This window comes from Pollicipes pollicipes, unplaced genomic scaffold, assembly GCF_011947565.3.
Source record: "Pollicipes pollicipes isolate AB1234 unplaced genomic scaffold, Ppol_2.1 Scaffold_3447;HRSCAF=4054_pilon_pilon_pilon, whole genome shotgun sequence".
NCBI classification, from domain to species: Eukaryota; Metazoa; Arthropoda; class Thecostraca; order Pollicipedomorpha; family Pollicipedidae; genus Pollicipes; species Pollicipes pollicipes.
This window is the reverse complement of record NW_023596297.1, coordinates 26,320,414-26,334,091: the sequence shown is the minus strand read 5'-3', so window position 1 is coordinate 26,334,091 and position 13,678 is coordinate 26,320,414. Positions and strand designations below refer to the sequence as shown.

The following is a 13,678-nucleotide window of genomic DNA, read 5'->3' as shown; positions in this document are numbered from 1 at the left end:
TACTCCATCTGATCTGTCGAGGGGAGTCAGATGCTTTGAAACGCCGCCGGACTCAATTCTACCGCGGCTGGGCCTCAAACCTTACCATGGGTATCCACCAATAATTACAATCGGCCAGGATGGTACCTTAACAGAAGATCATCTGCCGCTCAGCTGTAACTGTGGCATCGAGCGCTGGGTAACGTGAAAGCGTATTACTGCTAGTGACACTATTAGCGCGCATTATTCTACCCTTCTGCAATAGAAAGCTGCTGGTACTGTGGTTGCTTCCATGCATTCCTGGCACGGGAGATTTTACACGACTAACGCTTCGTCGGACAGCCGGTTTGTTCAGGGTCTAGAACTGGCACATGTGAAATGTGTTCTGTTAGCAATACGACCCCGAGTGCTGGAGCGACTGTGCTGAAAATATGTCCTCGGCAAGTGAGCCTAATACAAGAAGATCGTTGCCGACGTCATCGGCGGACCATGTGCGTGTTCATGTTGTTCTCGAATCTTGTATGGATTTTCATCAAAGCAAAAGATTGGCTCGTAATCCTCGCCCTGATTCACCGTTTTTCTAACGCGGACTGATGGGCGAAGCATGCGAACTCCCTCGCGTTTGCAATCATAATTGGCAGAAAGCACCATTGGTTTGGTCCCAATGGCATTTCGCGACTGGTGCTAGTTTTTAAGCTGTTGGTTTAACAATTGAGCCCATTATGGCAGTTCCAATGTCGTACTTTCAAGATAATTACACTTTTCAGCTTTGCAGCATTATACATGCAATTAAGTTCATTGCGGCGCCAAAAAACTTAAACAGACGTATTTCTGATTCCAATTTGAGCACAATGGTGTATTTTTGTGTTTTGAGCATACAGAAACATAAGAGCATCTTTGTCATGTGTGTGCTGGGCCACACTTGACACCAGTACCTAGCTATGAAGACATGCCTGACAATGACTGACATTTGGCGGGTGTGCAGTTTCCTTTTCATTCAGGGGCTCCAGTCCCCCAAAATATCTGGCCTGCAGTCTGACTCCGAGAACAGAGTGAGCTAAATCTGGGAAGAAACAAACTGTTCATTGGTATCGTTGTCGGGGCTTGACAAACACGTTCATCAAGTTGGCACCTCATTAACATTCAGATTCGGGTTCATATTCACGATTCAGCCGACTCCTCAAATTGGCCCGAAAATTTGCATACAGATGCAGTTTTATCTCCTGAGCACAATGAGCACAAAATCTCGGACGAACGTTTAATGAACGGACCGCTGACTGCCCGTTTGCTCGTTGGGGAAAAGGACCTGCAATGGCCAAAAAAGTAGAGAGAAAAATTAATATGGTAGCAGCTTCGATAATGACGCACAGAACTCAAAAGTGACAGAAAGGCTATTTTCTCTGTGGGGCTGAGGAAAAAGATGGGGCTGATTGGAGGAATCAGTTGGTTAATTAGTACTCATATTTTAGAATCTTGATACGCACGATTAAGGCGCCGAACATCTCACATGAGCCGGTACGTCTAAAAGAAAAACATTTTTTGCAGCTAGGTGCTGAAGGCTTAGAGTACGAGCTGGACATAAGCGTACGTATTGGCGAACGTATTTCAATGATAGTTGGTGTTTAGATGCGCTATTTGCCATCGCCACTCTACCCTAATTTTTGCTTTGCTGCTTTGTGCTATTCCTTGCTTCTCACTTTGTCTTATATTTGTGGTAGAAGACAAATGATGCTTTAACTGGCAAGGGTTGTATTGCTGGTCTTTTCATGCTGAGCAATGAATGATATCTTCCTTAAAGAAGTGTGACCAATTTCTCAACTAAACAGGTTCACAGTGACATGCATTTCATTTATACATGGAAATGCCTCTGTTTAAAGTGGCATACAGTGAAAGTCAGTCAGAACAGTTGACCTAGCCTCCCACAAACCTGCTTTCTCCCCTTGTGTTAATTCTTGACATCAGGATTTTAAAAACATTAAAAAATGTTCCATGCATTCAAATTGTTTTCCTGTTATAAAATTAGTGCAAGCTGCCTTTCTGTAAAAGCTAAAAATGTGGAGTGATTCACAGGGAAACAGCTTAGTACATCTTAGGAAGGGATCACTGATAGCTCCCATTATTGCTGATAGTATTGTATAACCACTGCAGTATACTTTTTAAGGCTGCCACATATTGCAGTCAATTGTTCCTTATTCCAATCCAGGTATGATTATTTTAAACAGCTGTCAAACATTTGCAGACTGGCTTAACATATGAAGGAGTTTGCATAACACAACACTGGGTACCTATACAATACTATTTGGTACAAAAGTGACATGATAGTTATAGTGACACATTTAGGGACCTATTGCCCCTTATGCTAAGGGCTAAAATAAGTGTTCTGCATTTATTTGGCCCACTATTCCCTCTTTCCGCATAGGCATCATGGGGGCTGAGAGGAGCTGGGGGGGGGGGGGGGGGGGGAAGGGGGGAAGGATTAGCATTGGAGGCTTAGGCCCCCCGAGAGTATATGAAATGATGCCCCATCATGGGAGAAAGTCAGGGAATTAGTGCCTCCAGCATTGTTGGGAGGTCACCAGGCTCAGTGTGGTTGGATGGGGGTGGGGCTCATAATTAAATTAAGAGTTAATCAAGCAGTACACAATTATATATCCAACATATGGCTATTACTCTGCATCTTTTGATGGTTTTCAAATGCTTGCTCTTTTCATCCATGTTTATGAAAGGATAGATTGTCTAAACCAAGCTTTAATTGAGCTAACCACACTAAAAATGCACATTTAATTAAGAAGGCTTATATTATGTTGCAGCTTATTCTTTTAAGTCCTGCACTGTCTTTTTGTCTGCCTTGCTGTTACATATTCTGGATAGCAAGTGATATCCAGATGTGTTGATGCTCAGCCTGGCTGAGCATCAACCCATCTGGAGATCCCCCTTCCCATGACACCTGCACATATGACATCATCAGTGACCTTAAACTCATCCAATGTGACATTTGTGGCTTAAAGAGGGCAGGACTACACACTGCATGTCAATTTGGTGCAATCAACCCACCAGTTTCAGGGATGGATCAAGACTGCTCTGGTTGCTTGATGCTACATATCCCAGGATGTGCTGAGATCTGCTACCAAAGATGGATTACCATGTTGAAAGTGCTTTGATGTTTTGGGGCTGGCAGGATATCAATAAGTAATGTAAGTGTGCATAAGATTGGACATGTGGCTTTTGTGACTGCTGCATTTATCTGTGGGAGGCTCTTTGATGTGGTATATTTGGGAAATTCTGCAGGTGCTAAAGTGGGAAGCATTCCTAATTATTTTGACATGTTTTAAATAGAATCAATCAAAAATGGTGCAGCATGTTAGAGCAAAGTTATGGCTGGCATAGAATTTCCACAAGTTGTAAACAGTTGTGCTAGAGAAGTTATGTGACAAATGACAAGCAGAACAACATATTTTTTGTTTTAGTTGTAACCATTCTCATCACATTCAACAAGAAGTTGAAGGTTAAATCAAAAAGTGCATTTATCAGTATGATATTTGACAAAGGTGTGGTAGTTACCCGCCAGTGAAGTACCTCGTAATGTTCAGCTGATATCATCTGTACATACAGTGCAGCACACATTCTGACAAACTATGAAGAATCTGCCTCGCTGACACACTTGAACTGAAAATGTGAATTTTTTATCTGCTTGAATTAAGGCAATAGTTCTGATGAATTGATGAAATAATACTGTCTTTCACAGAAAACGCCATAGCTGACACCCACCATATTTCAACTAGAGGCCCCAATGCCAATAGTTCTTCAGCAGTACTCAAGTCTGGCCACTTCGTCACCATGCTCCTCAGAAGAGGGTAAACAAACTGTCGGGACCCGAAGTCACGTGACACGAACCTGCACGCCTCTGTGCAGATAGCGTGGCACTGATAGATAGCTGGCTGGGGGTGGCACTCTGCCCGGCGTGGGAAGTGTGGCCGCCGTCCGCGCAGGCCGGTGGTGTGCGGGGTCTCTCTGTGCTGGCTATGCCGGGCGCCGGCGGCTGCGCGGCCGGTGAGTGCCGGCGCAGCCTGTCGACGCCACATCGTGTCCGTGCCTGGCGGTGCCACGCAGCTGGCGCCCCCCCCCCCCCCCCCCATTCAGCGGCAGGGGTACGGGGCCTCCCGGCGCCGCGCCGACCACGCCTGTCCGCGCACGCCGCCTGCGGCTCGTACGTTTTGCCGTGCACTGGTGCCCCCAGTGACCCGTGAACGTCTCGTCCCTGTGTTCCATGCTTGTTTGAGACATGCTGCATGTGTGAAGTGCTAAGCTTCTTTCACCTGTGGTTTACCAAATTCCCCCTCCCTCGCTTCTGTGCCTCGTTATAGATGCTGCATTGCATCTCGGCTGATGTGATCACGATGCTGATGATATGAGTCCGTGTGACCTGCTGCCGCTGAGCCCGTGCGACCTGCTGTCGCTCAGCCTGTGTGACCTGCTGCCGCTCAGCCCATGTGACGTGCTGCTGCTGGGCCTGTGCGACCTGCTGCCCCTGGGTCCGTGTGACTTGTTGCCGCTGAGCCCGTATGATCTGCTGCCGCTCAGCCCGTGTGACCTGCTGCCAGCAACCGTTGTGGCCTGCCGTCATCCGCCGCCACTGTCCCCAGAGCTGGTGCTGGCCGCGGACGAGTCCCGGCCGGCCTCGGACGAGCCGACGCCCGTCCGCAGCTGGCGCAGCCTGGCCGCCTTCTGGCTGCTCGGACTCTGCAACAATTATGCCTACGTCATCATGCTGAGCGCCGCGCACGACATCCTGGACGGCGGCTTCCATGCGGTGGGTGAGGGGCGCCGTGCCCGGTGCCGGCCGCGGCGGTGTGCATCCTCTGGCTGTTGTCACCCCGTAAACGGATGGTGTTGACGTTCGCCCGATGCGTGGCGCACGGGCTGAAATCTCAGTTCCGCGGTGCGTTGTCGCGCGCTGCCGTGGCTTGCTTTCCGTCTGCAGCGTGTGGCTTTGCACTGATAATGTGTTGTATGGGCCATGGTTGCTCTTTCTGAGCGTGGTGCCGTGCTGGATGAACTGAACCGGCAGATCAACGCCGCTAAATTCGCATAATATTCAGGCGACTCGAATGGAACGGAGCGCATGGCAGGCTGGCGTGCTTCGGAGAGGTGATGGCTCGTCGAACCCCCACCGCGCACGCCTGCCGTTGCAGATGCGTGTGGTGGATGACACAGGTCGTGACTGTAACCCCACCTCCACGGGCGCCATCCTGCTGGCCGACATCCTGCCTGCGCTGGTCGCCAAGGCCGTCTCGCCGGCCGTTAACGTGAACACGCAGTGAGTGCGCGTGCGAACCGGCGGCCGCTGGCTACCGGGATTGTGCCCGGTTTGGGAGATGACTCCTGAAATCCTTGCCTAGGTTTTGTTCCGGTTAGCCGCGTGGCTGCTCGTGCTCGTTATGTGCTCTGACAAGCAGAGTGAGCAGTGGGAGCATCAGGTTATGGCAAAGATTTGTGTTGTCGGAATCGTGGAAAACATGTTCCTGCCCCAACTTGCCGCTGGGTCGATAGTGACCACATTTGAGGTGCTGGATGGAAAATAGCGTCTGTGGAGTGGAGGGACCGTGCATTCCCGTCAGGCCGATGTGTGCGGGTTTCCACTAATAGCATCACAAAGTGCTGTAGCCTTCCTTGTGCTGTATGTAGTATTTCCTTGTAATTGGTGTACACTGTTTACGGCATGCGCGTGACAGCGTCAGTGTTGCCCTCTGTCGTGTATTTTATTCGTGTGTACAATGCCCCTTGTCTGCAGTGTGCGGGTGCTGGTGACGGTGCTGCTCTCCGCCTTGTCCTTCGTCCTGGTGGCCGCTTCGGTGGACTCGGTCATGGCCTACACGGGCGTGGTGTGCGCATCGCTCTCCAGCGGCATAGGCGAGGTCACCTTCCTGGCCTACACAGCCCATTTCCATAGGTGAGCGGTGGCCTACCGGGACGGTCTGCCCTTGTGAGCAGTTACGACTCTTGTCGAAATTAAAAAGGCTGCTGTCGTGGGTTAGTTCCGGGCTCCACCAGCTGTTTCGAAGTTCCATTGTTCCTCTGTGAGAATAGCTGTGGCTCCAGCTCCAGATGTTCAGAACAAAATCAGCCGCGCACCCTGTTTAGTAATGCAGACAAATGAATATCACACCCATGTTTGCAGTGAGGCTGCAGTGAGGTGTTAGACGAGACATACACTTTTATTTTCTTTTTAAAACATTTGATCCGAGCGTTTTAATTGGATGCATTTGTAAGATCAGCTCCTACGTTAAGCAGTATTGTTACGCCAGTCTTAACCCCATCGTGTGGTCTTCAGACGCCGGTGAACGGCAAAATGTTTCCTTGAGCTGAAGACGTTTTTCCGTAACAAGGAAAGCAAAGCGTAGCATTTGATCTGTATGATAGCATGTGCATGCCTTGGACTAGTTCAGTCCCTCGTATTTATTGGGGAGTCGAGCCACCGATGCGGGCCAGTGACGCCGGTGACGTCATCTGGCCGGTCCAGTGGTCAGCTGACGGCCGACTGCGGCATTCAGTGGCTTCAGGAGCCGCGCCGCCTCTGACCTGGCGCCATCTGTTCCGCAGTGACGTGGTCTCCACCTGGTCCAGCGGCACGGGCTTCTCGGGCGTGCTCGGCTCGTTCAGCTACGCGGCTCTCATCAGCGTGGGCCTCTCGCCGCGCACCACGCTCTTCGTCATGCTGACCTGCCCGGCCGTCATGGTGTTCACGTGAGCACGCTCGGGTGCCGCCGGCCGACTGGCGCGGCGGCCTGGCGCCGGATCGGTCGGCGCTGGGGGGCGCCTTCTCCCGGTGTGTCGTGTTGATGTCTCAAGGAGCCGCTGCGCCGGTCTGCCGGCTGTACTGACTGCGCCCCCCTCCCCCATCCTGCGGATCCATGGTGGTGGTCAGGGTTCATGGTGGTGGTCAGGGTTCGTGGAGGTGATCAGGGTTTAAGGTGGCGGTCAGGGTTCATGGTGGTGGTCAGGGTTCATAGTGGTAGTCAGGGTTCATGGTGACGATCTGGTTTTATGGTGGCGATGTCTTGTGTCTCAACAACTGCGCTTTTTATGTGATACATGCAGCCTCATCAGCTGCATGGCTCATAACAGATACGCGGCCGGAACAGCAGTGCACTTAGTAATAGGTCGCCAACAACGCATCTGCCGACCGTTTTAAATTATCGGAACAGTTCGCTCGTCGTCCGGTATATTTAGCGGTGGACAGGGTTCTTCTGTCTGGGATGAGCCAATGTCGTCGAGATGCCGGCCGCCTGCCCCACCTTGTACTGACCGCCAGACCCCGTCGGCCCCGCCCTGTACTGACCGCCAGACCCCGCCTACTCCGCCCTGTACTGACCGCCAGACCCCGTCGGCCTCGCCCTGTACGGATTGCTATAGCCCGCCTGCCCTGTCCTGTCCTGGTCGCCAGGCCCCGCCTGCTCCGCCCTGTACTGACCGCCAGACCCCGTCGGCCCCGCCCGGTACTGACTGCCATACCTCGCCTGCCCCACCCTGTACTGGCCGCCATAGCCCGCCTGCCCCGTTCTGTCCTGACCACCTGACCCCGCCTGCTCCGCCCGGTACTGACCGCCAGACCCCGCCTGTCCCGTCCTGTCCTGACTTCGAGTGTGGCTGACCTCAAGCTCCGCACCTGCCAGATATGTGGTGCTGCTGCGCCACCCGCCGTCGCACGCCGTCTGCTGTCGTCCGGCGCCGCAGCCTGACGCCAGGCCGCCGCCGGCCCCGCTACGCACCCGCGAGAAGCTGGCGCTGCTCCGCCAGCTGCCCGTGTTCATGGTGCCGCTAGGCCTGGTCTACACGGCCGAATACTTCATCAACCAGGGCCTGGTAGAGCTCATCTGGTTCCGGGGTACGTGTGCTCGCCCGGCGCGCGGCCTCGGACGGTGTGCTCTCTGCAGGGATGTGACGTCATCGTGGCGCGTGCGGACTGGCCGTCTGAAGGAAGCGTTCACATTCCGTTCGTTGCAGACCATTGCAGGTTCTGGGTCGGGATTCGCATAACCCTGTTGCATGTTAGTGTGTCCTCAGGGGTGGTAAATGATTAATTGGTCTCCCGTCGTTAAAGCGAGACATTCTTGACTGTGCAAAAGGGAACTGGGCATACCTAGACTCCATGGTAATAACTCGCCAGTATTCAATAAAAGCTCAGGGTGACTCTAGGGAAATCATTAAGTTGACTTCCGTATTTAGCAATGAGCGAGACCGATCAAGCAAAGTTACCAACATTACAGTAAGGTCAGACGATTAAAGGGAGTGTCTTACCTTCGGGACATATTTCAAAACCACACTCTATTGAAACCTCAGAGCCAGTACGTGTAATAATAGCATTGTGTAGTGTCGCTGCAGCACCATCAAGACAAACCCAAATTACGCTCACTTTGTAACAGCACTACGCTTCTTCGCGCTGTCGCGACAGCCGTCGTCATGACGACGGTGGAATCCGTTGGCGGTCCGCTGTCAGCTGTTACTGAATAGCGTCACTATAAATGAACTTTTGTGATTGGCAAAAGAAGCGCGTTGGTTGAAATTTGAACCAGTGAACTACTATGGACCATGTGATAATCCGTTTCCCAAAGCCAAGGTGCACCTCGAAAAAAGACATTGTAGAAAATGTCATGGGGGAGAAAGCAAAGCCATAGCACCATGACAATTAACGTGTCGTTGAATTCGCGAAATAATAGCCTCATGTTAATGTTTTCCCGTCTTAACAGAGTGTTCCAAGCTTTCGTAGCATTTTGCACGCAAATCTTTTGACAGACTAGTGTGTTGTAAACATTACAGAACACACAACTTTGAACAAGACAAATGAAGTGTATCACTCTTATAATGGTGAGCAGGGAGTCCAATGAGATTTCTTCCGCAGGCGCGGCTACTTCGAATCGAAATTTTGAGCTAGTCAGCAGAATTTCTAGAAAGCTGGTGTTGCTGATCAAATTGTATGCGTCTGATCTTACAATGAGTGAAATGCACAAAAAGTGTCGCACTCTTTTACCCCTCATGAGCGTACGGAAGCGTTTCGCTCCATGTCCCAAAACTCTGCGGCGGCTCCAGCCGTGTGTTGACCTGATACGGCGCAGGTTTGCGACCCCCGGCGGGACGCCCTGATGCACGGACCATGGCTTTCATAGCCCTTAGCTGGACATGGTCGAGACTGCCTGGGTACAGTTGTCCCAGAGCACGATCACAATGGGGGTATCACACAATGGGTATATCTGGGCGGACAGTTGAAATTTCATATACTCCTTCAGGTAAGCAAGTTGACTCGCGACCATAATCACAGCTTAAAACCTCAAGTGCTGTTAATATAACCAATAATTGCCTTATGACGTCATTTAACCCGTACGTGCTGGGATACTGAAGGTTGATAACTGAGCACAAGGACTCTGAACTCTTAATCTACATTTTACCGGCAGTTCCTAGCCTTGGATGCAGGTGTTTAACAGCACGCGCGGGCTTCGGTGGCGCGGGTATCACCGTCCGAGATACGGATGATCTTTCAGCGTCTCTGCTATTTGATCATCGCCGTGGTCAGCTGATAGAATAATAGAAGCCCGCCGCAGCGTCATCTCCGTATTTCCAGCGCTGGATGCGGCGGGCGTCGCTGCGTTCCGTGCCACTGTGTGCGGGCCGCCTTGGGCGGCGTGTGGCGGGGAGCGCCGCAGATGATCCGATCGTCGTGACGCGGCGCCTCCGTCCGGCAGATATCTGGCTGTCGCACAGCGAACAGTACCGCTGGCTGCAGGTGATATACCAGATCGGCGTGTTCGTCTCGCGCTCGTCCGTCAACCTCTTCCACATCCGCCGGATATGGGTCCTGACCGTGCTGCAGGTACGCGCCCCTCGCGCTCGTGGCCGGCCGGGCGTATGCTCACCCGCTGTTCACTGACGCATGACCCATTGTTCTGCTCCCTGTCCTTGGAGCACGTTTCCCTGGTCCCTCCGATGCTGGTTGTGAGCAGTTTTACATTCGAGAAAGGGGCGGTCCGCCAGTATACCGTCCGTTGCGTGGTTAAACTAACTGGCTTGTGATTAGTCCGTTATGAGAAATGGGGCATGCTGATTTCGGAGACAGAAGAGACGACCCACACCTTAATCATCGAACGGCCAGCTCAGATGCCTTGCGTGCTGACAGACTAGGGCACGTGAGGCATGGCAACAGTGTTGCTTGTTCTAGCTACCTTCACCACGGGTAGTTTGAACGGAGGTCACTCTCATGTAATTCCTCGTAACACCCCTCCTCGTGATCGGAACACATGGCTCTCACTGTAACCACTCCCGCTTCAGTGCGTCAACGCGACGTTCTTCTTCTACGAGGCGTACTTCCTCTTCGTGCCCAGTTTCTGGCTGGTGGCGCTGCTCGTGCTGTGGGAGGGCCTGCTCGGCGGCGCCGCCTACGTCAACACCTTCTACGCCGTCTACCACCAGGTGTGTGGGCGAGACCCTGCGCCACCCCTCGTCCGGCACGTCGCTGTCCGTGGTCACTGGCAAGGCGAGGTAGGGGGAGGGGGGGGGGGGGGGGGAGGCGAAGGAGGCCCAGGACATCACTGGACATTATGACGGGGTCTGGATGGCGCCACTCTCTGCAGGCTTCTCCGAACCGTCCCTGCCGTCCACGCAGCTCAGGTGGGAGGGCGCCAGGCGTTTTGCCGCTTTGTGGCCTACACGTACTTTGTGTTTGGCTTTGTGGCTGTGTTTGGCATGTTCAGACTCGAGACTTCGGTACTACTGACACGACGGACCGACACAGGAGTTGTCCGTTAAACCCGGGAGTGGTTGACTGGGCGTCTTCGCTTCAGTCGAACACGGCGACCGTCGCTCGGGCGCTGTACGTGTATGCCGCACTCACACTGTGCTCATTGCACCGAATAGTCTGGTCCCATTCGCACAACGTGTTTGATCGAATTTTTGTTGGCAATTCCCTATATGTGAGGAATCAAATTAATCCTATTCTGTTCGTATGGAAACCAGTTTTATCATATGAACAAGACACCAACTGGTGTGCGTCATATATATATATATATATATATATATATATATATATATATATATGATGTGTATTCATGCATATCGGATTCCAAGCGAACCACAATGAGAGTGGCGCGGCCGCCGGTCGGCGAGTGCCGCGAGGTCTCTTGGCCACCGTTGACCGAACGTCGCCTGTGGCCGGCAGTTCCTCAGCCGCGAGCGCGAGTTTATCCTGGGCACGGTGTCGCTGGCCGACTCGATGGGCGTGGCGGTGGCTGGAGCCGTCTCGCTGCCCGTGCACAACGCCCTCTGCCGGCTGCCGGGGCCGCGCCAGTGACACGGCCGTGCACGCCGCCGAACGGCCGTCCTCGGCGGCACCCACAGACGCGGCACCTCCGCGGGACCAGCTGGCTCGAGCCCGCTGCGGGAGCGCACAGCTGGTATCCTCCAGGACTGCCGGGCGGACGTCCGCCCTGGCGGTGGCGAGCCGGCGTCTCGGAGTGACGTGGAGCTAGCGCGCTCCACGCCGTACCTCCTCGCGTTGTGTTCAACGTCTGTTTTAAGTCACTGGAAGTAAAAGCGTTGTTCTACGGACGCTGCTGCAAGGCAGACGCTATAGTTATTTGGTGGAGCATCAACGAAATGATGAACCACACATCCCCGACGTACCTGACGGTCTGAGATGTCTTCCCTGTGTCTCTGTTGTGAGCCGCCATGACGCCATCACTTAGTACGCTGTGTAGCGGTTGTGTGTGGGTTCGGAGAAGTAAACTTGTGTTTTAAAATGTTGCATTGTTGTAAATGACTACACAACTCGCGCTGTGATCTTTTCACAAATGTGACTGAGTCGGTGCCTACGGTGTCTCCTGTCTTATAATTCCAACATTGATCGGTTTGACCTCTGTCCGTTAATACGTTTTCGTTCGCGAAGGTTCGTAAAGACCGGTTCTGCGTCTAGCTGTTTTATATTTGTGGTGTGGACCATGAATATATTGGCATGTGCTTTGTATGTATTATTCCGTTATACATTTTTCACGCGAATATAATGCCGCATGCTTTGCGTGCATGCATCAGTCATTTGTTTAATATTGGCAAGGCTCATGGCGCCTGGCAGGGTGCCGTAAAAAGCAGCGGTGCAGTTGTTAATTTGATCAACCTTAGTACGTTATATCGCGACGATAGCTTGGCACTGACTGCGCATCTAGCCTCTGTAAATGACTGGATGGGGACTCCCTGTCTGTGGAACTAATATACCGACTCCGCCTACTCATATTGATAGAGTTTCGCGGACCAAAACCCACTGGTTTTGGTTACTTCAAGGAACTTATGACGTCACACGCCAAGCTAATTCTGAAAGAACAACTTTGTCATCACAAACTTTTATGAGAAGCCAAGTTGAGTCCTACAGTTAATGGTAAATGCCAGTACCATTGCTGCCTAGGCCGCCCAATTCGTTATCAGGAAGTAGCCTTAGTTCACAGCAGTCCGATGATGCCGAGAGGGCTTTTCGTCCGTCAGTATGCTGCATTCTGCGTGCTTGGTGGTTGAAAATTGGCCCAGGTGTCAAACATCGGTATTGTTTCAACCTGCTTCACCTTGTAAAGAATACGCCAACATCAGGTCAGACCTAAAGGTCGGACAAGGCCCAAGAGCACTTCATTTATCTCCATCAGCAAGAAGGGTACGATAAACGTCCTCAACTGAAAACGCACTCAAGGACACGATAAATAGCCGAATTAGGATAACTTGCTACAGTATGTCACAACAGAGCCGGACTGGTGCGACTGGGGGCCTTGCTTTATTTGAGTGGTGGTGCCGATTCACAAACATACGGCAACGCTGAGTTCGCAGCCAGTCCGGGTGGTGCCCGCCGATGACGGGCCAGGCCAGGGCGGTGGCCGCCGATGACGGGCGAGGCCAGAGCGGTGGCCGCCGATGACGGGCCAGGCCAGAGCGGTGGCCGCCGATGACGGGCCAGGCAGGGCGGGCCACGCCAGAGCGGTGGCCGCCCGCCGACGGCGGGGGGTAAGGCTCGGGCGAAAACATCTGAAGGGAGGAATGACATTCAGCGACTTCGTTTTTTAGAAGACATTCCTGTCTTAGGGTTTCGGTCACATGCTTTTGGTAAGAAGTGTTCGAAGCTTCTCAATTTGTATATGTCTGACATGCTGCTATTATAGCTCATCTCTTGAACCGAAGGCGGCGAAATCCCAACACGTTTGATATTTGGGGGACTACAAGCCGTGCAGTCAACCTCAAAACGCTGATCAGCCTGGGGCCTGTCCATATTTAAGCATGTTAGCTTCAGATGTCAACTCTGACTCAAAATGCCTTCCCAATTGTGAAATTTTGCCTCCCCATTGGAAATCATGCTGAGACGCATCCTTTTTTGGGAAATTAGATAATACGTATGCCAAAAAGCATGGCTGAGTCGACCACGTGAAATCATGCACGAAGAGAAAGCAGCAGTGCTTAAACATAGCATAGTAGTCATGCTATTTATTCGGCTTAAAAGTATTTCCGGGATCAAGACCGAAAAAAATCATCCACTCCCCCGTTGCCAAGCTTTCATCCCCAGTAAAAGCTCCTTACAAGTTTCCTGTGATAACCCGCTGCCGTAAGACCTTTTGAAGCACTTTTTGAAAACCCATGAATTTACCACATCCAGTGATAACATCATTCAGCGGTCACAACGTGT

General features: G+C 52.2%; 1 protein-coding gene across 2 annotated transcripts; it reads left to right on the top strand.

Annotated features, from left to right (window-relative positions):
- The first annotated feature begins 1,383 nt into the window (after positions 1-1,383).
- Positions 1,384-12,238, top strand: LOC119091728 (battenin). Of its 2 annotated transcripts, none has more exons than XM_037214575.1 (10): positions 1,384-1,494; positions 3,725-3,833; positions 4,623-4,789; positions 5,172-5,296; positions 5,771-5,929; positions 6,580-6,723; positions 7,653-7,864; positions 9,717-9,844; positions 10,300-10,440; positions 11,186-12,238. In XM_037214575.1, the coding sequence occupies exons 2-10, from the start codon at positions 3,770-3,772 to the stop codon at positions 11,315-11,317; spliced, it is 1,272 nt and encodes a 423-aa protein (XP_037070470.1). In that variant the 5' UTR covers positions 1,384-1,494; positions 3,725-3,769; the 3' UTR covers positions 11,318-12,238. The 2 variants fall into 2 exon arrangements, with proteins under 2 accessions (XP_037070470.1, XP_037070471.1); XM_037214576.1 differs by having other exon boundaries at positions 1,384-1,563.
- Positions 12,239-13,678: the final 1,440 nt, after the last annotated feature.